Source organism: Elephantulus edwardii, unplaced genomic scaffold (assembly GCF_000299155.1).
Source record: "Elephantulus edwardii isolate Elephantulus edwardi_28Jun2011 unplaced genomic scaffold, EleEdw1.0 scaffold00087, whole genome shotgun sequence".
Lineage (NCBI taxonomy): Eukaryota > Metazoa > Chordata > Mammalia > Macroscelidea > Macroscelididae > Elephantulus > Elephantulus edwardii.
Window position 1 is genome coordinate 3,601,102 of NW_006399837.1, and position 21,081 is coordinate 3,622,182.

Sequence of the window (21,081 nt, forward strand, 5' to 3'; positions counted from 1 at the left end):
GTGTGGAGAGGTGAGGTGTGTGTGGAGAGGTGAGGGGTGTGTGTGTGTGTGTGTGTGTAGAGATGAGGTGTGTGTGGCGAGGTGAAGTGTGTGTGGAGAGGTGAGGTGTGTGTGTAGAGAGGTGAGGTGTGTGTGTGGAGAGGTGAGGTGTGTGTGTGTGTGTGGAGAGGTGAGGTATGTGTGGAGAGGTGAGGTGTGCGTGCGGATAGGTGACGGTGTACACGGAGAGGTGAAGTTTATATTGAGAGGTCAAGATGTTTACTCTGCTGTGATATATCCAGGAAGCCCTGACACCTATCATCCACTCTCTGGCAGTAACAGGTCAGGGACTCTAGAAACTAAAACAAAACAAGAAAGAAAGAAAAACCTCCATAATGTGTGTATTTTTGTGATGTGACCTCAAAGGAGACTGGATTTTCTTCGTATGAGAGAACAAAGAAGCATTCTGTGTCCCTCTAGGGAGAGTGGTCAGCACCCTTGAAATACCTTTCTGTTTTTTCTGGACAGAAGAACAGCTCTGAAAGCTGCAGGCCCAGAGGAGCTCTCCCGTCCTCACCACCCGTCAGGCCGCTGTCTTAAGACTTCGTCCCAGTGGATGTGGCCCACGGGTCAGCCATATCAGTGACCTGTAGACTAGGTAGAAATGTACAATCTTGGGTAAGGTCCGCATCCTATCTGATCCCTAGGTGAACTTCATATGATTTATGAGGCCATTAATTACTATTTTAGGAAACACTGTTCTGAATTCTCCCTTCTAAACAGGCTTGGATTATTTTCTTGGAAACACCCAGATGGCGCTTCTGCTGGAAAAATCTCAGGATGCCTCCGTGATAGCCATTTCATCCACCTAACCAGACCCACCATCACTTGTCCTTCCAAAGTTAAAGCTTATTTACTCTTAAATTCCCTCAGGCCCCCTGAAGCAAGGTAGAAGGTGTGAACTTCTAGGCGGTTCCTTCTAAATTAGCCAATGCTACTGGCATTCACCTGGTCTAATCGTTCTCCCAGTGAACAAAAACCTGATTTTACAAGCCAGTGGAGCAGAGTCTCTTTTTGGCTAGAAGAATGAGTCTCAGAGAGTGTGTTGTATTTCTTCATTAGCGTTCCGTCACAGTGAGCGATCACTAAATGTGGGCCTGCATAAGAATGCTGGGGTTAAAGACAGCATAATGAACAAAGAAGGGGCTGATTACCATGGCTGTCAGCGCTGGGGAATTGGGTTTGTCACCTGGCTTAACCAACTGGTAAGGACTGATTAGAGACTGGAATCAGTTTGAAAAGATCTCTGATGTTTACGTTCCTTCCCAGCCCCACATCTTGTCAAGAGAAGTGGATAAAGCTGGGGGCCAGAGGAATGAGAGGGTTCTACTGTGTAGATTATCTGAACAAGAGGTTCTTTGAGAAACTGCCACCGTCATCTTCTCCACTGAGGCACTGCAGCACTGGCCAAGAGAAGGAAGGTTCAGTGGTGGCGGAACTGTTCCTTCTCTGTGCATGGCAGCCACCCAGGCACAAGTGGCTATGAAGCACCTGAAATGCAGCCGGTGCAAACAGGAAACAGACTTGAGAGAGACTGTCAATGACCTTTCGTTTAAAAAACCACATGGGTCCAGTGGCTACTGTATCAGAGGCTGTGAGCTATAGGTGACCAGTGACCACTCACTGCGTAGACTACAACTCGCAGTGATTCTGTGTGTGTCAGGGCAATACCCACTCCAACAGGCTATGAATTGCTGAAATCACCAGCCCTTTCATATTCAAGTCAACTCTGGGTGACCTGAGCCTCTACTATTTCCATTATGACTGTCTGAACAACACAGGGACTCCTGTTATATTTTGCTCTACTGAATACCAAACTCAAACTTACTGATGACTTAGGATGATCCTTCAACAAGTTTCTAAGGAGACTGCTCGTTCTTCTCCCTTGAAGCAGGTGGTGGTCTTGAACTGCTCACCATTGGTTTAGCAGCCTGACATATTATGCACTGTGCCACCCAACTCATTCACTGTTGAATTAGAATAGACTCACATCTGACACCCCCCCCCCCCGCTTGTTTTCAGAGGGTGGAGGATGGACCATCTCTCCCTCAGAGCAGATGGTGGATTTGAACCATCTGGCTTTGGGGTGTCACACAATTCCTTAACTCCTACTATGCCACCAAGGCTCCTTACTCAATAGGGAAGAGGCTGTCTAGGGGGAGAGAGCCTTAGGCAAGAACAAATGCTGAATTAGAATTCTGTTGGCTTAACTTATTAGTATTACAAAGTGTGGTCAGTCACCTCCCCAATTACCCTATCTCAGCAGAGAGGCTTTAAGAGACTTAAGTTGTTCCTGGTTATGAAGTTAGGAAAAGGCGGAAGGGGAACCTTCTGCTATGGGGACCTTGGGACAGCAGAATTCCCTGGCAGCCTTTGCACACATTGATGACGTTAGCGTGTGGTCAAAGGTGAATATTCCTCATAAGGCAACAGAGAACTGCTGATAACCTGCTGTAGAGGCACTTTGGGGATGGAAGAAGATGAAAACAAGTATTTGCTAGAGCTCTACTATGTGCTCGACTTTGGCACATGTTTTCTTCTTTAACTCCCAAAGCTACTGCAGAGGTTGATGTGAGACTTTCCTTGAAGAGATGGGGAACTGAGGTTTGAGGATATTAGATAATCTAGAACACTCGACGTTGGAGATTGGTGACTGCCCAGACTGGCTAGTCTGTGCTACCATAATCAGCACCATATTGTGTCTTAGCTGGAGCCCTATGAGTTGGTTCACTGGGACGCAATATACACTAAAGTAACACATAAAAACCAAAGCCAGACAACAAGATAAAGGTGAACAACCCAACTGCAAAATGGGCACAAGATATGAATGGACACTTCAAAGAAGACATTCAGATGGCAAACAAACACATGAAGAAATGTTCAAAATCCCTGGCTCTAAGAAAGATGCAAATCAAAACAACAATGAGATATCATCTCACCCCGGTAACAATAGTAAAATTTAACAATGCAGCAAGCAACAAATGTTGGCGAGCTGGTGGAGAAACTGGAACCCTTATTCACTGTTGGTGGGAGTATAAAATGGTACAACCACTATGAAAGGCGGTATGGTACTTTCTTAAAAAGTTGGAAATAGAAATACCATTTGACCCAGCAATTCCACTACTGAGAATACACCCTAAAGAAACCAGAACTGCCATCCAAGAAGATCTATGCACACCCATGTTTATTGCTGCTTTGCTCACAATAGCAAACAGTTGGAAACAGCCCAAATATCCATCAACAAACAAATGAATAGAGAAGCTGTGATATATTCACACAATGGAATATTATGCAGCACTGAAAAACAAAGAACTCATGAAATGGACAAAATGGGTGACCACAGAGGACATTATGCTGAGTGAAATATCTCAGTCACAAAAAGAAAAATACTGCATAATGCCACTGTTATAGAATGGGACTGATATGGGAGTTGGGGGAAAATTAAGAAAAGTGGAGATAAATAATGTATATGGCATTGAAACAGACAAGAGAGAGAACTGTGTAAAAGGAACATATGATTAGGTATTATTGGCAAGAGTCCAGAATAAAAATTGCATAGTAAAGTCGTGGTGGTGGGGAAACTGTATAACAATGAAAGAACTTTTTTCCAAAGAAAAAAGCAAATTGGGGGGGGGGGGCAGGGAGGAAAATGTAGAACAATGAATGGAAATTTTTTAAAAAGTGTTCAAAACTGTTAATACCAAATAAAGTATACATTTTCTCAAAACAAACAAACAAAACCAAAAACCCAAAAGCCAGGAGTCCATCCCAGCCCATGCTGCCCACATGTGTTTTAGAATCAAACTGTGCTCCATAGTCTTCAAGGGTGGTGATGACAATAACATCATAAATAGATTGCTAGGACATTCTTCCAAGTTATCTTTAAGACTATTTGAACTGCCAGTCTTGCCCAACCTGCTTCTACCATCCAGGACCCAGAGTAATGCATAAGACTCCAAGTCAACAAAGTACAGGAGCCCCAAGGGAAAATGTATTAAATGCTTCACAGAGAGGTTCATGGATTTATTTTACCAAGGACACAAAAGTCAACTGTTTTCTTGACATTGTTGAAACAAGAAACTCTGAAAAAATATAAGAGATGCTTGAGTTTTTAATCTTTCTGATCCATCCATAGGCTAAAATCAATATTTTCTTTTTTCATTTGCCCCTATGGGATAAAGCTAACGATTTGTTCCTACAGAAACAAAATTCCACGTGCTCAAAGACCACATAAGCATTCCAGAAACATAGGCATGTGGCAAGCTCTGCTATCTTTCTTGGACCCCTCCCTGGCAGGATTCATCAGTTAGGCAGGATTCCAGCTGACGGATCAGAAGCCAAGGGTTGGGAAAGACCAGTGAGAGAAAGCCACTCCTTCCTGCCTTCCGCAGGAAGTCCAGGGGGCTCCTTAACCCACTCGCAACTCAACCTGAAGAGGGTTTCACTTTGCTTGAAGCGGGTCATATAGAACACTGCAGGATACGCAAGTTGAGGATAACTATCAAAATATTCCACCTGGAGTTTGCTATGTGTTTTGGGGGCATCACTGAGTCATTCTGACTCACAGTAAGGCAATGTGAGAGCCCAGAACTGCCCCGTGGAGTGTTCTTGGCGGTCAGTTTTACAGAAGTGTATCTAGCACCAGCTGTTTCCCCTCAGGAGGACTTACAGGTAGCATCCGTGCACCTAACTACACCACCAGGCCTACGCAAAACCCAGCATCATTGAGTCCATTCTGATTGGAGCAACTCTCCACTGATTTTTGGGAGCTGTAATTTTCATGGGAGGAGATGGGCCATCATTCTCTGTGCCACCAGGCGTCCCTATGGCAGGGCTACGATGCCCTAAATACCCACCGCCAGAGAGCTGTTGACTACTGGGCTAGTTAACTGAGAAGAGTTTCTTATTAAACGACTCATGCAGAATGGAATCTCGGTTATGAGTATTCAGGTGGGATAAAAAAAATCATTGTCTCTCAAGCAGAAATGGCCACCCAGACAGACTGTAGTCTGTAGAAGAAATAGAAAAGTAATTAGGCAAAGAGTCTTTGCATGTTTATGGTTATACCTTGGGCTAACTCTAAAAGGTTATAAAGACTGGCCCAAGGGAGCAAATAAAAGAGCCTCCCACCACGTCAATCATCTGGTTGTGCAGATCAGTCCCCAACATGAAGCGTTATCACGAACAGGCTCCCTAACATCTCTGATCTCTATATGCAGTTATCTCTATGAAATGAAGATAACTCCTGCTGCAATGGACTGAACTGTGTCCTGCACACACAGGCATTGAATATTTATAGGGTTATCTGTAAACATGACCCTGTTTGGAGACAAGGGTTCCCTTCTATTAATGAGATCATCCCAGAGGAGGGCAGGTACCAAGGCTAATCACTTCTCAGACTAGACAGTGACATACACCCGGGGGAAGGCAGGCGCCAAGGGAGACCGGCAGACACTACAGTGTTAGGAGAGGCTTGGGGAAATCCAATGTGTTCAACTGTGAGGGCACACAGCTCCATTCTTGACAACCTCGTGGGATTTCTTTTACAGAAGCTTAGGTTGGCGAAGGCAATTCTCTTACAAACTCACGGCTGTCAAGTCAGGACGGACTGACAGCTGAGCCCCCTCCGGTGCGTTGTTTTCAGAAGCTGTAAACTGTACTGAAGGAGATGATTATCTTTCTCCTGTGAGGTCACTGCTGGATTCGAACTGCCAGAGACATGGCCTTTGGGTGAGGAGCACAATTCCCTGCAGACTACACGACCAGACCTCCAACTCCCATATATTGTTGTTAGATGCCTCCAAGTATAACCATAGTGACACTGCTAATGACAGGTCTGTACCCTGTGCTATGCCATTGTCAGCATCTCTGACGTCCTTCAGCCAATTACCACAGACACTGTGTCAATAAATTTGTTAAAAGAAGCATAGGAACTAGGAACTCCAGTGGCATAATCCATAGGGAATTGCACTGCTAACCTGCAGGCCATGCCTCTCTGCTGGTTCGAATCCACCGTGGCTCCATGGGAGATGGATGAGCAATTTCTCCCTCTGCAGCTGAAACGCAGTGCAGGTCAGCTATGAGTCAGTTCTGACTCAGCGGTGATGAGTGGAGTTACACGACACAGAGTTATCCCTACCTACTCAGCACCAGTGGAATTCCTAGAGCCATCATCTCTGGCCTGGTCGAGGTCATGACCACAGCAGGGTCTTCAAAGCCCAGAATATTCCCAGAGGGTTGGCAAAGCCCAGGAACGCTACCCACAGAAGGTGTGAGAAAAAATTTCTCTACTCCCCTGCACTCGCCAAGCCCATCCATTCATTAACCCAGTGGTTATTAAGTGCCTATCATTAAACAAGCATTTATTAGGATTCGGGCCTGAGTGTTATGAATACAAAACTATGGGGAAAGAAGGGGGAGGTGTGATGATGGCACAAACCATGACCTCAGAGCTCCCTGCACGCCTTGTGGACTGGAATCAAGGAGCACATGTGAACCCACCCACGGCACCCTGCCCTGGGCCTTCTGCTCCCAGGCTGCCAACAGGCCCAAGAGTCCTCGATGAGATAGTGAAGCGGTGTATGGATTCCAATGTGAGCACTAATCACACCATCAGACCAGCCTGGCACGCTCAGCTCAGTCTGGGCCCAGCAAAGTGCTGCTTGGCAGTTGGACATTTATTCAGATACCCAGAGCAAGGAGCATGGTCAGTTCTCCTCATCCACATCCCACTCACAGTGACTGACGGGAAAAGAAAGGCATCTTGGATGTAATTGGGGGCCCTGCACAGTTATCCGAGGAGAAGACACACAAGTGTCTGGGGAGGGGTAACGAAAGCTGCCCGCATCGCAGGAACAGGAGGGGAACGTGGACTTACGGGTGCAGGGCATGGAGGCAGCGTCGTTGTCAGCTCGGAAGAAGCCCCGGTCACAGGTGCAGGAGGTGGCCCCTTCCCAGACGGAGTAGCTGTGAGGCGGGCACTTGGCACAGGTGGCATCAGTGGAGAGGGCCTTGTAATACCCAATTTTGCAGGCTAGAGTGAAGAAAAGAGACAGAAAAAAAAACACGAATATAAATCCCTGCTCACTGTAAAAGAGCCCTGGTCGCCAGGTGTTCCTAGGAAAAGGTCGAGGGTTTGAATCAAGTGGATGCTCTGTGGGCGTGAGCTGAGGCTGTCCGCTCCTGCTAACACCTACCACAGCCTGGGAAACGCTGTGGGGGCCGCCCTCGTGGCCTTGTGGTTGTTGTTTCTACACAGCAAAGCAAACTGCACGACCAGTTCAGGTTTTCTACTCATGACTGGTCATTTGGCTCCAAATGTGAGTCAATCAATGACTTCTATCGATTATGATAACTCGAAAGGTTGTTAACATTCCTGGGCAGACAGTAAGAAGCTCCGTAAAAGATGTTTCTTATGATGAGTGCTCTCAAGAAAAATCGCAGGTAAAGTGTATTGACTGAGCTCTTTCCACTGCGAAGGTCTGCGTGTGTATGTGTGTGTGTGTGTAGCGGTGCTTAGACTCCCCAGCACCCCATGGGTTATCAGTGCCCTCCAGACCATGCCACTGGACTCAAGTAACTGCAGTCGAGTCGGGTCCAATGACATTGGAACACACATGGCCACACCACAGACGGCACAATCAGAAGTAAAGGGCTGGCGGATTTGCCGGAGAACAGACAAGGGTGAAATGCAGCTCTGCTACTGAGCCCTCCACTCCTGTTCTGTTCATGAAGGCAAAACTAAGGCACACACCACACAGTCCAAGTAACTTGCATCACACAACTCATTTTACTGTTATGAGAAGTAATGGAATTAGCTCCGAGTGATGCTCAGTGAGTCAGGTTTCTGAGGTTGTAACCCAAAATCAGAGAAAGTCCACCTTCCTTGCTCAGAATCACCAGTAAGTAGATTTGCACCACTGGGAGGGTAACCTTTGGTCAGTTGGGCAACTTTCTAAAGACTAGGTCACCAGAGGTCTCTAGGAAAGTCTGTGGAGTGTGCCTGCAACTGTGGTGATTACCATCATGTGGCGCTCACTTTTACTCCATATCGAATAGGTCACCATCAGCTGAACATGGAAATTCCATATGACCCAGTTATTCCACTACTTGGAATATTGCCTGACAATATGAGAACTGAGGCACAGAGATTTGTACACCAATGTTCATAGCAGCATTATTCACCATTGCAAGAACATGGAAACAGCCTTAGTGTCCAACCACAAAGGAATGGATTGAGAAATTATGGCACATTCACACAATGGAATACAGCACTTAAGAGCAATAACTTTGTAAATTATTACCTAAGTTGGGAGGGACTAGAGAGCATTATGCTGAGTGAACTAACTCAGTCCCACAAGGATAAATATTGTATAAAACTGTTATTGTAGAATGAGTATAAGGATCCAGGAGGGGTGGGAGAGGCTGGAAGTAGAGGGATGTGGATGTGCAGGGAGAAGGGGGGATTAATCATTGAGCTGTATAATTTGATGTGGGGGAGGGGGGAAAATGGAAAGAATTTGTTCAAATTTGTATTTGAATTTTGCAAATAAACTAGTAGGGAGAAAAATGTTAAAAATATGGCTCCACAGCAGTACAGCTGGTTTGGGGCTTGATTCTCACATGCCAGGTGCCCTGCTCCTCTTTATATGCACTGTCTTCTTTGAACCCTTACAGCTGCCCTTTCTCGTACTGGCTTTGAGTGGCTGGCATTGGGAGGCCAAGTCCATGCACCTGATAAGAGGAAGGGTGGCCCAAGTCATCCGACACCTGTACAGTTAAGCACATTCTACAGAATCAAAGAGCACCAGTCTTCATCAGTCAGACAGAAACCTACCCAGCTGTTAATAAGAACACAGTCAGCGATGACTTCCAAATTACAGCTCCAGGTACTTAGAGCCAGCGGAGAGAGAACCAGCAAAAGCGGTCAAATGAAAAGACGCAAACTCATGGACATAGATCACAAATGCAGGAGAAAACAAACTGCCACCAACTGTAGAGTCTAGAATCTAATACGGTAGGATTGTTAAAAGAACAGCGAATATTTTTTATTTAATTTAAAATTAACAAACCCCTCTGTGTTCCCTTTTCCTCTGTTTTCTGGTACCTGCTCACCTCTCCACACACACATATACCCCAAGAGGCCGGGGCAAAGGGCAAAGGCCATATAGTATTTTATACACCTGACCTAGTTCCCATAACTTCATCTTTCTAAGCAGTGCACTGACACTGAGGACCACTTTGACTAATGTGGGAAAATGCAATTCTGTGCACCCTCATTAATAAAATATAACTAATAGCGCCTTGCATCTCTCTTTTTTCCAACATCCTCTCTGTCCTCACGATCACTTCCTAAATCTGTCCCAACACAAAATAAAAAAGGACCAACACCAGCAGCATGACACCCACAGAGATGTGGCTGTTGAAGACGAAAATTATTTCATTAGGACCAGAGGCACAGTCACCCACGGTCTTCTGAGCATGGCCCCCTACCCATTCTCTGAATTTATCAGGACTTCAGGATGTTTCTGGACTATCAGAAGCAGCCGTGGTGGCACAGGTAAGATTAAGCACTGGGCTACTAATGGCAAGGTTAACGTTGGTGGTTTCAATTCATCCAGTGACCTTAAGAAGTAAGGACTGGCGGTCTACAGGTCGGCTTCTGAAGGGCCTCAGCCATGAAGTTCCAGTAGGGCTCCTTCACTCTGATACCGGTGGGGTTACCATGCGTTTGGGTTCAAAGCCACAGCAAGGCTTCAGACTGTAAATTGGTCCACTCGGAGAAGGACCCAAGAGGCATTTCCCATCTCAGAGCATGAAGAGCCTAATCATGCCAACCATCTAGTAGATCTTATTGAAACCACAATAAAACAAGATCCATGAACCACCTTGATTCTTGGTGGAGCGACAGCCCCAAATCCTCCGTCGTTACTCATCGCCGAAGCATCCATGTATGCCTCCAGTGAAGTCTGTTCCTCCGCCTTGCACATCCTGTTGGTATTTTCTTAATCATGCTTTTGCAATGGCAAGCGGAAAGGGAGTTTAGCAGGAGCTCCAGGAAGGCACAGTTACTTCACCCTTATTAACTGAAGTTGTTTATGGAATTTCCTTTAACGAGCCAAAACTTTACGACTCTGGAGCACCAACAATAAAAGCGCCCAGAGATCAATCTCTCCCTTATTTGCTTTTGTCTTTCACTGGACCAGAGCATCTTAGAAAAACAAGTGACTGCAATGACTTAAGATTTATGCGTCTCAGGTTTGTACACACCACATAATTAGATAAGGTTGAGTTGGCAGGGTGCTCTGTGGTCATGCTTAAAATGGCCCCAGGGTTTTGATTAAAATTAGGAACCTTGGCTTTGGCAGGAAGACACACTGGGAGTCGCAAGGAGTCCCCAGTGGGGTGGGACATAGGCCCACTGCATTCTCTGTCACGGAGTCAAAATCAACAAAGCAGGTGATGGAAAATGGTTACCTGGTGTGATTCAGATGACCAAGGCGGCTTAGAAAGAGAACTCAGCCTTTCCTGTGCTGGAAATAGAGTATATTCGATGTGTTTTAGGATCTACTTTAGAAATATTGATTCATTTCTTAGTCATTATCAAGCAAATCAGTTCTCTGGCTTATTGGCTCACTTGTTAGGCTGTTTATTATATGACTAATGCAAGAATAATGATGAGAAATGAAAATCTATCAAAGAGGGCTTCTGCTTTGGAGAGCTGGTAAAGCCCCAGGCAACTCTGAGGAGGCCAAGACCCTTCATGCACTTGACCACACTCGAGATGGCAAGATAAAAAGATGAAGAGGTGGAGGATTTGCCCCAAAAGGATAGTTTTTCTTATTTTTCATCTTATTTTTGGATCGACCAGGTCAGAACAGACAAGGGTGAAATGCAGCTCTGCTCCTGGACCCTCCACTTAGGTTCTGTCCACGATGGCAAAACTAGGCACATACCATGTGATCAAAATAACCTTCATTGCACAATTCATTATATGGCTAAGTGTTGAGAATAATTAAGTATTGGATGCGGAGAGACTTCACAATTATCTCGTCCACCCACTCAAATTCATTAACTGCCATCACTCATCATTGCCATTGAGTTAGAACTGACTCAGAGTTGACCCCCCAAGTATTTTAAGAGGCTGTAAACCACATGGGAAGAGTCTGCCTCTCGTTCTCCCTCAGAGCAGCTCATGGATTTGAATCACGTGTCTTTGAGTTGGCAGCACAACTCCCTACCCACTAGGCTACCCAAGCTCCCTCAACCTCAAAACTGGAAGCTGCCCTGCTCGGGCATCTTAACTCTTAACTCTTCACAACCTCACGAGCATCAGAGTAAAACTTAGCTTCACAGAGTTCACCACTGGTGGCTTCACAGGAGTGGATTATCAGCCCTTTCTGTCAAGGCATTTCTGGGCAGAGTCTAACCTCCTCACTCCTTGGGAGTTAGCTGTTGAGTGCCATAAACATCCTCTCAAATCAGGAAAGCTGGTACTTTTAGAAACACAGGAAGCAAAAGTCCTTCAATAGTTTTCAGTGATGAAAATGTAATAATAATAATAATAGTTGAGTGTTTTTTAAAATAGTATTTTTTTTAGTGTGTGTATCATCGAATTGGATCCGACTGGCACAGGAGGAGAGTGTCCCTCCTTCTCCAGCAGAACATCTAGTGGATTCGAACTGCAAGCCTTTGGATCACAGCACAGCTCCCTACCATTCGGCCATCAGAGCTCCAATAGTTGAATTTTTTGAAATAACAAGTTTAATAGTAGAATGATGGATTTTTTTTTCCATGAGTATAGATTAACATTTCATTCAACTGGAATTCAAAGAAAGTATTGGTTACTATCAACTCAACTGGAAATGTCCGTTTATTGAGAACATTGGCAGAACTCAGCTGTACTAAGCCAGGTGGTAGGTTGGGTTTGGCCCACAAAGCTAGTCTTTAGACCTTGACTTCATTTTGATTTCCAAGTTGAATGTCTTGACCACACGAATGCATGAGGTTCAAGTCTGAATTCTGAGACTCATGACTTCTTTTACTCTGCCATTTCTCTCTCTGAGTCTTGAACAATACTTTTCTTACCATTGTGACAAAAGAATAAACTTTCCTTAACCATCATGCAGAAAATTGATTCAATGCAGTATTATTAGAACTAAAATGACTTTACAGTTTATGTTCTGTTGAATGATTTTGCCATATTTGGCAGTTATTCAGACTCCATTTTTAAAACTATATCAACTCTCAAGTGTCTAATTTCTTCCATCACAAATAATTCATTTTCACTTTACATTGTTTTTAGGAGTTTTCTTTCGTGGAGAATTCCAAGCTTGAAGGGAAAAAAAAAAGATGAATGAATGCATTTGATATGTGATACTGTCAAAGAATACTGAGTATGTCATGAATTGCCAAAAGATAAACAAATTCGTCTTGGAGTAAGTACTGCCAGAATGTTCCTCAGGAACAAAGATGATGAACATTGGTCTCACACACTTTGAGCACGTTATCAGGCCAATCCTTGCACAATGACATCATGCTTGGAAAAGCTGAGAGTCACTGAAGGAGAGAAAGACTCACAACAAGACAGTTAGAGCGCATGGCTGGAACAATGGGTATAAACATAGCAGTGGCATACAGTGGGAATGCAGCAGGATCGTGCACCGTTTTGCTCTGCTGTACAGAGTCTCTGAGTAGAAACGTCTCTGACAGTGACAACATGAACTAAAAGGATTCATTTCTGTTTCTGAGCACAGAACAACTAGAATGGTAAGAGAAATTATTTACATGTATAAATCACCTAGAAGAATATTGTCTTAGTATTTTGCCAGCAGAGGTGCGTTCATCACTAACCTCAAATGAGAGACATGCACACGGACAGAGAAATGTTCTAGAACTTTGAAAGACCTAATAATTTGTTGTGTTATGCTGTTAAGTTGCCTGCGACTCTAAGCGACCCTATGTACAACAGCTCTGACCCCTGCCCTATTCTGAGCCGATCTCATCTAGTCTATCGGATTACTGTTGTTATTGTTAGGTGCCATGGAGTTAATTCCAACTCATAGCAACTCTATGATAACTCTCTTGTGCCACCGTCACAAGAGTTGGCAGATTTAAGCCCAATGTTGCAGCCACTGAAGAGTCGTCTTCCTATTTTCTGCCCACTCTCCACATTACCAAGCACGCCCGTCTTGAGAGGTTAGTGCTGTAAGAAGTTGCCCTCTGATATCCGCATTCTAAACTGATTTCTGTTGTCTTCTGATACCACATCTCATACCTATTAATGGCACAATCAATTTTCATGTGATTTCAGAGTACTCTTTCTGTCATCTGAATAATACAGAGGTTTCTTTTTAAAAATAAGATAATTAGGTTTTATTGTTTTGAGATTTTTTTAAAAAAAAATGCATTCTGGTTAAAATATTTTCCAAAAGAGAGTTGTAAAACTAGACATTCAAGTTCATGGTTTATTCTATTTATATAAGGATTTAGTTAGTCTATTAGCCCCTGTGGGGAGCTCTGCTGGTGTAGGGAGTTGTACTTCTAAACCCAAAGGCTGTGCCTCTCTGGAAATTTGCTCCAAGAGATAGAGGTAGGCAGCCTCCTCCTGTGGGATTTACAGCCCCAGAAACCCATTTTGAGAACCAGCTGTGAGTGTGTTCTGACTTGTTTAGAGACTTAACCCCCAAGTAATTTCTGTAAACTCTATTTAATTGTTTCAAAGGCTGTGAATTGATTCTGGCATGTTTTAATCTGAAGTATGCTAAGGACATTATGTTGAAATAGCTTTGAGGGAGATGGTAAAAACTGAAAGAGAGATGACATTGGAACATTTCATTTGGGTTACTTTACTCAGTCAAGTTTGAAAGGGAATAGATTGAACAACCTTTGAGGATTCAGATTTTTAGCAGAGATGCTTCATAATAGACAACAGCAAGAATGCAATTAAAGGTAAAGGATGAAAAAGGCAAAACTAAGCCACAGCCTTCATTGATCTTCTTTTTAACATTCATATTCATAGTCTGTACTTTCATACTGCATGGCAACTGAAAGCAAGGGTAACTGAGGACAGCAAGAAAGGCCTGAATTTTGGTTGAACATCGTGCTGTCCTGCTACTTTGGGCTCTGCTGGTGTGGGGTGTTGCACTGCTAACCCAAAGGCAGCTCCCCTCTGGTGGTTCAAATCCACTAGCCACTCTGATGGATGAAGATAAGCAATCTCCTCTCATGATTTACAGCCTCTGTGAACCAGCTGGAGAGTCAGCTGTGAGCTGGTTCAGACACTACAACAGTGAAAGAGTTTCCTAGTCACTTCTGTGAACTTGAATAAGCTGTGAAACTACTCTGAACTTCAATGTTCCTATCTGTCGAATCAATGTGATGAATTAGGCGAGATAAACACACACAGGGATAGACCATAACGTGATGTATTAGCTGTGAAATAAAGGGTAACTTCCTATGGCTATAATGTGGTGTAACAGGCTGAAAGGGGTAAGAGTTAAGATTCTCCATGTTCAGAAACCTCAGAGGGCCTGCAGTCCTTTCAAACGATGTTCAATCTAATTTCTAGAAGGCTCCAGGACAATGTCTGGTGGCTTAGTGATAAGAAATTACACTGCAATTCCAAAGGCACAAGGTTCAAATCTATTAGCTGCTCCACTGGAGAAATATGAGTAATCTCTTCTCATGGGATTTACTGCCTCTGAAACCTACCAGAGGGCCAGCTATGAGTTTGCTCTGATTGGACAGTACAAAACAACAACAACAACAACAACAACACAGGACAATACATCCACTCATGACTGTGCAGTTTCTCACGTGGGGTGGGATATCATCTGCAGTTTATTCTGTGACCACTGGTTAGGCAAATTGTAGATTAAAACTTTTTTTACAAAAATAAGCACATATGGGAAAGACTTTTGACAAAGGAAGACGTTCGGATGGCCAACAGATACATGAAGAGATGCTCAAACACACTGGCAATAATGAGATACCCTCTCACCCCAATAGCAGTCACAAAGTTTAATAGGTAACAAGCAATAAATGTTGGAGATTGTGGAGAGGTAGAAACACCCATACATTGTTGGTGAGATTGTAAAATGGTACAACCACTCTGGAAGACAGTTTGGCATTTCCTCAAAAACTTGAACATAGAAACTCCATATGACCCTATTATTCCACTATTAGGCATATATCCTAAAGAAATTAGAACTGAGACACAAATGGAGATTTGTACACCAATGTTCATAGCAGCATTATTCACCATCACAAGAACATGAAAACAGTTAAAATATCCAAACACAACTGAATGGATTGCGACATTGTGGTACATTCATGCAATGGAATACTATGCAACACTCGGAAGCAATGACTTAAAAAAATACTATGTAACTTAGGAGAGGCTGGAGAACACTATGATGAATAAACTAACACAGTCTCATAAGGACACACACTGCATAAGAGTATTATTCTAAAAATAGAAAGAAAACTAGTAAAACATGTATGGGAACTCAAGGAATGGTAAAGTTGGGAGAAGAGGGGTAAGGAGAGGTAGGGGTGAAACCACAGGGTTGCACAGTTTGGTGCTGGAGGGTTGGGGGAAAGTAAATGGGAAGGATCCAGGTGAAAAGACAGGGTGGTGGTGGGTATGATTCAATGGTGAATGATTTTATAAAACATAATGAATGAGAATGATTATATGAAATGCAATGTAAATGAAAGACAGTGTGAAACACAGTTATATGAACTTTGCATGCAAACCAATGTAAAATATTTTTTAAAGTACACATGAAAAGACAAATAAGTAAAAGTTAAGTAAATTACTAGGCTCCCTTTTCAAAGATTCTTCTTTCCATCAATAATTTTTGATACACATATTGGTTCTAGTCCAAGGAAGCTCTGGTAGCCTAGAAAGTAAAGAGTTTCACTGTCAACACAAAAGCAAATGGTTCTAGTCCACCAGTTTGTTCTGAGGGAGAAATAAGAGCAGTATCCTGAGTGACTTACAGCCTCTGAGAAGGCTCTGGAGGGTCAGCTGTGAGTCGCCTTGCACTCTCCGGCAATGAGTTCAGTTGCTGAGTCCCAGCCATTCTAGAAACCCACAATTTTATCCTCTCTACCTTTCCGTTTATTCCCCTTCTACCTGGGAGCTAGCTCTCAGGAAAACAGACAAAGAAAGGGAAAAATAACAGAGGAAGAAAATAATAACACAACTCTATGCTGAAAATTGACTTGCTCTTTCAAGAACAGAAGGTAGTAAAATCCCATAAGTAGGTGGGTAATTTTAAAATGTCAGCTGTAGATGATTTTCATGTAAAACGCAGTAAATCCTCTAATGCAAGCTCACAGAAAGCCTGCTCCATTTAAATTAACTCCATAAAAATTGAACACAAACAAAATGGATGTGATAGAGAAAGAAATTATTGTTTCTCCCTTTCTGGATTTTAAAAGAGACAATCTGACTATTTGAGAGAATATTTTTCTTTGGTGAATGTTAGAGAGTGAATTTGCATAGCAGAAGTTCCAAAGAAGATGTTTTCAACTCAATATTGAAGGAAAACAAATTAGACTTACACATCATTATGAGCTCTAGTGGCCTAGTGGTAAGAAGCTGCACTGCAGTCCTGAAGGCATGCAGTTCGAATCTACCAGCAGCTCCACAGGAGAAGGATGGGCGATCTTCTCCCATGCAATTAACTGCCTCTATTTCCAACTTGATGGCATACAACAACAACACACATCATTGTAGGTACTAAGCCACAGCCATCCTAGAGGACAGGGTAGGATGTGTCCCCTAGTTGCCAAAGTTGTAATACTTATGGAAGCCATTTGCTCTATCTTTTCTCTGTTCAAACCACAACATACAGTTAGCAACTGAGATTTTGATCATTGAGCTTTGTTGTTGTTGTATAACATCGAGTGGGAGGCAACCCACAGGTGACCTCCAGTGGGTTTTCAGAGACAGTAAAACTCCTGAAAGGAGACTGCCCATCTTTCCCCCACAGAGCAGCTGGTGGATTCGAAACGTGTACCTTTAGGTTGGCAGTGCAGCTCCTTGCCTTGGATTTCCACATTAACATGATGCACTCCCACTGACAGAAGTGCTACATCAACGCAGCCCTCCAGCATAGCTGTGTAACAGAAGCTGATAAGAAGAGAGTAAACTCCACTTTCCCTGGTAAATCTGGAATTCTCTATCACTGGGGAATTTTTAAGGCAATCAGACTTCCAAATTTAGATATATGTGATACCGTAAGTGAAGAGTTTCAATATTTTTGGAAAGGATTATTATTCTTTCTGTCCCAAAGGTCAAAGAGCTGCTACCAGGTTGGACAACTGGATGTGTTTAGAAACTTTACTTCAATTAGTGGTCTTCTCTCTTCAGGTGAGAGCTAATATGAATATGTAAAAACTAAAACCATGGTAGAATATTGTCCTGAGTGAAAAGATATGGGTGAATAATTTTTACTTAATGTTATTGTTAATTGATGTTGAGTTGTAGACGTCTCATAGTGGCCCTATGAACGAAAGACCTGAACACTTGTATACCTTTCACTGTTTCCCCAAGTTCATAGGGTTTCCGGAGGCAAGCTATTTTGGAAATAGATGCCACTCCTGCTTCCAAGCTTGTTTGAATGGGGAGCTCCACTAAACACTGTCTACCATGGGTAACCATTATTGTATATGACACCTCAGTGTCACAATCTTTAGCATCACAGCAACCACAAGTTACCTCTGTACAGCAAATGGACAGACCAGTGCTATACCACTTAGAAGAATGTTTGACCAAAAACAATTAAAACCAGTCCTGAGGGGCACAGATTAAAATCACCCACCTTTGATTTGGTAGTGTAACTTTCTATCCACCAGGCCCACAGAGCTCTTTTTACTTAATAAAAAGTGATAATTTTAAAGCAGAAGAAACACAGTGACTGGTAATTACATATTTTGAAAGATACATAGTTCGTTAGAGAAAGGTTACGTATTTTTCCTCATACCACCCTTGCTCAAATTCTCCCACACAAGGCATTGAAACTTATCTATAAGGAAGGAAAAAGAAAACATGGGCTCCAATACAGACTTGAAGAGCAATTAATTAAAGGAAACAATCAAAGCCCTCTTGTTTGCCTGAATTGATTCTGACTCACAGCAACTTGACACGACAGAGGAGAACTCCTCCATTGTGTATCATGGGTCATGAAATTTATGGAAATAGATCTTTAGGGTTTTTCTTTTAGGCTAGAAGGTGGTTGGAACCACTGATCTTTTGGATAGCTGTTACCAATCATTTTTTAAAAATTTTTTATAACAAATTAAGTTTCTTTAATTCCTAAGAAGACAATTTTCAAGCTCAAGTAATCGCAGAGGAAAAACCTCAAGGCTCTACTGGGATTCTAACCCAGGATCTCCTGTTTATGAGTCAGGCGCTTTGACTGAGGCACTAGGGCTTCTTAAGTCAATTATTACAGTTCTACAAAATTTCCTGCCATTTCTCTCTCATCTAAGTTTCACGTATCTATGACTCTGATTTTCTCTGATATCTTTTGTAAGGAAAGAAATGTTCATTTGATTTCATTACTGTACTACTATACTCAAAATACAAGTCCAAGTACAATGAGGAATTAATAGACTGACTGTAATGCTTTCAAGGTCAACACAGAGAGATAGGCATTCGTGGTTTTTCCTTTTTTCTTTTTGTTTCAGTATGCTGACGCTTACAGTGGAAAGGGGACCCTGCTAACAGAAAGGAACTGTTAGCAAATGACCACAATCCTTTTTATGAAGAAAAACCAATGTTTTCTTGAATTAGATGCAGAGAGTGATTAGTCAAGATAAGGAAAGGGGAGAGAGGACCTTAACCCCTGCTTTGAATCTGAACATGAAATTACTGAAAATATATGGAAATCCTTTAGGAAGACTCCAAAGAGTGTTGCCACATAAACTATCAATCCTGACCACAGATAGTACATCAATCATAGCGACCAGGCCGGCCGGCATGCAAATGCAAAGCCATTAGCACTGAACTTGATTACTCAGGGCATTTCAGAGAGGGTCAGGCTTTTGAAGAGTCGCGATTGTCTTCCTTTGATATCGGAGGTACATAAAGACTCCGGGCTCATTACACAGCCACTGATTACAAATAACAGGTCAGAGTCCCGAATAAAGGCAGCAGCTGTTCTTTTCCTCCTTCTCACACCATCCAAAGCCCTGTGTCTGAATAAGACGCGAGTCTATGTGATTAGGATTGTTATGTAAAACGTTCATCCATTACGAGGTGTGCGAATTTATTCACTCACTCTGCCACTCGTGTTTTAGCAAACATGTATTAAGCCTTTGCAACATAACACTATTAATGCTGGTGATTATTTGCTGAGCACATACGAGGAGGTAGGAGGCAGAGGACACGGAGCTGCCACTGTCTGCGAGAGGGCAGCACTGCAGACTTCTGTGGGGCCCTTTCTTTTGCCCCTAACCCAGACTACCAGCTCAGAGAAGGAACGAAGCAGATAACTGGCATCTGACCGGGCAGGGAAGCCCTCCGTTGAACTCTCTGGATGAGTAAACCAGAGATCAGCCAGGAGGCTGCTTCTACTAAGACGCAGCTACAATTATACTAACTGACAGCCAAACAAGGCAAAACCACAGTTGATAGTGTAGACTGCCTCTTGTCTTGGGTACTCTGGTGGCCTAGTAGTAAGAAGCTGTGCTGCAATCCCAAAGGTACAAGGCTCAAATCCACCAGCTGCTCTGTGGGAGAGGGATGGGCAGTCTCCTCCCATATGATTTACTGCCTCTGAAAACCTGCTGGATGAGTTTGGCAAACAAACAATAACAACGATTGTCATGGCATCAATTCGAATGTATGGCAACCATATGCTCCTTTGGCCTTTACAAAGGCTGACTTTTCAAAAGGAAATTGTCAGGCCTCACTTTTGCAGGACTTGTGGAGATCCTTGAACCTTTTTGCCCTTTCTGATAAAAAAGTCAAAAGCATTGATCATTTTGCACCGTAGGCAAGGACCCTTTTATGAAAGTATCACAGAGACAGATAGATAGTAGATACCTCAGTTTAAACAAATTCCTGATTACCGTTCATTCTGCTGATGTGTTCTTTTTTTCTTCTCACCCCTAATTATAAATCCAGTCTTTCTTTAGGAAGCCTGACTTGTTGGATATGAATTTCAAAAGCCTCTGTGGCTGACTGAAAAATCCAGAGACCATCTTATACCTTTGATAACCTTTGTATCTCAGTAATACAGGGGAGGGGAAGAGATGGGGAAAGTATCAGTAAAAGGAGAAAGGGCAACATTTCATCAATCTCATTGAAATGAACCAACGGGTAATCAGGATTATCTTCCTCCTCTTATCTTTAATCTTATACCACCTAACTTCTTGGAGTCAATTGCTATCTCTAGAATCAAAATGGCTTCTCTTCCTGCATACTAAGTAACTGCTCATAAACCATATGGTCACATTTCACCGAGTTTAATTCTTTTCAACCAGTGCGGTAGGGGCTCAGCTGGAAGAAGAACAGTCCTCTCGTTAGCTGTATGTATGTCCTATATGCCTGCTTGGTTTCTCTATTTGAGAAAGTAAAGGTTGTATGGCAGGCAGGGGAAGGATGAAATATGCTTTGAAGCCAGAGTCAGACCCAGAAAAACACGTGTTAAATAATTATTTGATTAGCTCACACAGGGCTGCTAGTCATTGTCACCCAAACGGCTTTACAGTCTGAGTTGTCAGGCGTCCTGATTTATGCCACGGAAATGACTTGAGTAATAATCTCTCTGAGGCCCTCCTCTTTTTTGTTATGTTGATTTGGGCCCCAACATCTCAAACATAAAAGAAGCTTTGAAAGATGGGTCCCTCTCCTGTTTATTTGGTCAAAATCAGTGCACTGAGAATGATTTGAAAGAGATTTCAAACTTTTGAGTACACACGGTATTTTTTAAAAGCAATTAACTGAGTGATTAGTTTGGGCAGATGTTTTTGACCTCAGAGGAAGTGGATGAAGGAGCCCAGGTGGTGCACGGTTGAAATGCT

The 21,081-nt window shown here is 43.0% G+C and overlaps 1 protein-coding gene across 3 annotated transcripts in view; it reads right to left on the bottom strand.

The window, feature by feature from the left end:
* Nucleotides 1-21,081, bottom strand: part of EPHA4 (EPH receptor A4) — a 187,521-nt gene that overhangs the window by 90,872 nt on the left and 75,568 nt on the right. For all 3 annotated transcript variants that reach the window (XM_006890271.1, XM_006890272.1, XM_006890273.1), the window contains one exon: nucleotides 6,917-7,072. In XM_006890271.1, coding sequence (XP_006890333.1) covers nucleotides 6,917-7,072 — 156 coding nt within the window. The remainder of the gene's footprint in view (nucleotides 1-6,916; nucleotides 7,073-21,081) is intronic.